The 2,500-nt window shown below is 37.5% G+C and overlaps 1 protein-coding gene across 25 annotated transcripts in view; it reads right to left on the bottom strand.

Annotated features, from left to right (window-relative positions):
* Window positions 1-2,500, bottom strand: part of LOC125955869 (sodium channel protein para) — a 33,378-nt gene that overhangs the window by 5,847 nt on the left and 25,031 nt on the right. For all 25 annotated transcript variants that reach the window (XM_049687135.1, XM_049687139.1, XM_049687134.1 and 22 more), the window contains 2 exons: window positions 1,447-1,712; window positions 1,199-1,372 (listed from right to left, as the gene is read on the bottom strand). In XM_049687135.1, coding sequence (XP_049543092.1) covers window positions 1,199-1,372; window positions 1,447-1,712 — 440 coding nt within the window. The remainder of the gene's footprint in view (window positions 1-1,198; window positions 1,373-1,446; window positions 1,713-2,500) is intronic.

The following is a 2,500-nucleotide window of genomic DNA, read 5'->3' as shown; positions in this document are numbered from 1 at the left end:
CATTTACAGATAATATAAATAATTCAATAAATAGAACCCACTTTATTATTGTATAACAGTAACAAATAAAGATTACCCATAAAAAACTGTTGAAGGACAGTGTAGTTTGGTTTAAGTGAAAGTTTAGTTACGCTGTAGTCAAAAAAATAGATTTAAACAAATTCCGAAACGTTGCACACAAAAGAAGAATAATGCTTATTGTTTAAACATTGAACACAAGGCAGCAGGTTTAATTAATTTGCATATTAGGAAAAAATCAAAGTATTAAGAATGAGGCTCTTATACTGCAACTTTAAATAATAAACAAATGTTTAGTGACAAAGTTTTATCAAACAGAACATTTACACGATTTCGAAATAATAATGACATCCATTATTAATATTTATAGAAATGAGCTATGTTACAAATTTTTTTTGGCGAGCACTTCGGGGCACACATGATACGTTCATATAATTACATAAAGGGAACAGAAAATAAAACTGAAGCACAGATAGTAATGCAGCCTGAGATCTGCAAATGTTCAAAAAATGAATTTACAAAACTTGGTCCCTGCACAAATAGAAACACGATCAAGCCCTTCAGCGTCTTCCATCCATATCACAAGGGCAAGTAAACCAAGTATCTTGGTACTTACTCTCATACCCTCCCAACGTGATACAGCACGAAGCGGGCGTAGCGCGCGCAGAGTACGCATCGATCGGAACGCAGGTATGTCGGCCGCACCGACCATGATAGCAGCTAGATTTATCAGCGAAAGCTAAAGGAAAGTTATTGATATGAAAGAAAAAAACCTATGAACACAATCAAATCAAACAGAATGCAACGTCCCAACAAACCACTGCAGGGGTAGAAAACCACTGTTTTAATCTCTTCCAATATACCGCGAAGGACCTTGGAAGCATTCCTGACAATATTATAATCTGTCAAAGCTTAATTTTATGATCGATAAACATTGTAATTCGATTACTTTTGTCAAATGAAAAAAGCTAAATATGCTTATTATTTCAGTGTATTATGATGGTGATAAAATGTAGCGTTAATGTTTTAGTCATGTATTTAGTTTGCTACTGATTTGGTCATCTATATGATTGTGACTGGATTTGGTATAGGTAAATACAAAAAACTGTATCAAAATATGGAGATAACACATCGTTTCATGGCCCGCTTGAAACGACACTAGACATAATTTAATACTCACCATGACAATAATAAAATCAAGCCAACACCAAGCATTTGTGAAGTATACTTTGAATCCTAGAGCTAACCATTTGATTAACATCTCTAAAAAAAATATCACGGTGAATATTCTGTCCATATAATATAATATGTCTTGAAGTATTGGTCGCTGTGGAAGATGAACATCTTCAAGTGCCTATAAGTAAAAAATGTATTTTCTTTGCTTTACAATCGGTTCAAAACTTACCATTTCATTGGTTATACACTTACCAAAGCCAGGCTACTGAGTAGAATCATTGTAATTACAGCTGTTTCAAAGTATTTGTTTTCAATCAGCTGAAATGTTTTAAGACGCAAATTTCCCCAGCCTTGCCAAAAAGGCGCATCATCATCACCAGCCAACACAGGAAACTTTTTGTAACAGTTGTCTGGACAGCAATCTGCAGGAGAATCTTCGATCACTTCGTCCTCCTCAGCGTGAATAATTAATTCCCCATCTAACGGACCTTCTCCGCCTTCACCTTCATCATCCAATTCTGAGAAAGAGAGATGGTAAGAAAATAGCCGTTTAACCATACTAATTCCTAATAGTTCATCAATAGGTCTGATTGTCTTGCATGGTAATCAAGACAATGGAGTGGACATTAAACAAGAATAGAAGGGTTCGGTAGTACTGTAAAAATTTCTCGATGAAACTTTCCAAATGTTTCTTGCGGCTGCGGTCTCTCATATCGGAATCGAATTTGTACGATTCTCTCCGTAAACTCCCAGTGCGGATTATCCTTAGAAAGTTGCTACCATACACCCGGATCTGTATAGGACTCCAGGGGTCTGTTGGGCACATAGTCTAATTTGAATTCCATCATGAGAGCTGATTCGTTTGACATCGTTTGACACTAAGCGCTCAGTGATAGAAACTGCAGAAAAGGGGGCAATAGGATGTTCACTGCGCAGCTTGAAGGTAGCATACTAATGGGTTTATGAGAATCTCACGGTTGCGATAGTAGAGCTAAAGTTGATTTTAAACCTTTCAGGTTGATTAGCAGCGAGAGATCCTTTAACCGCAGTAACAAAAGTTCAGTTCATCATCGAGAATGACGGAAAGTGCTACGCTGATCATGGAAAGACTGATAATTGGTCGGACATGGAAGGTTGGCAACAAGAGGGGGAAATAATGCGTGCGGAACGTACCCCCTTGATCCCTGTCATTGAACCTTGGACACTACGGGGGTTCGGGCAGATAAAACTTTGTATCGCTCCGTCTCATCACAAGACATTTATTTCCGGGATTATCTTCACCGTATAGCGAACGCTTCTTCGTCAC

This window comes from Anopheles darlingi, chromosome 3, assembly GCF_943734745.1.
Source record: "Anopheles darlingi chromosome 3, idAnoDarlMG_H_01, whole genome shotgun sequence".
NCBI classification, from domain to species: Eukaryota; Metazoa; Arthropoda; class Insecta; order Diptera; family Culicidae; genus Anopheles; species Anopheles darlingi.
Note: the sequence above shows the minus strand (reverse complement) of the source record. Positions and strands in the feature narration are given on the sequence as shown.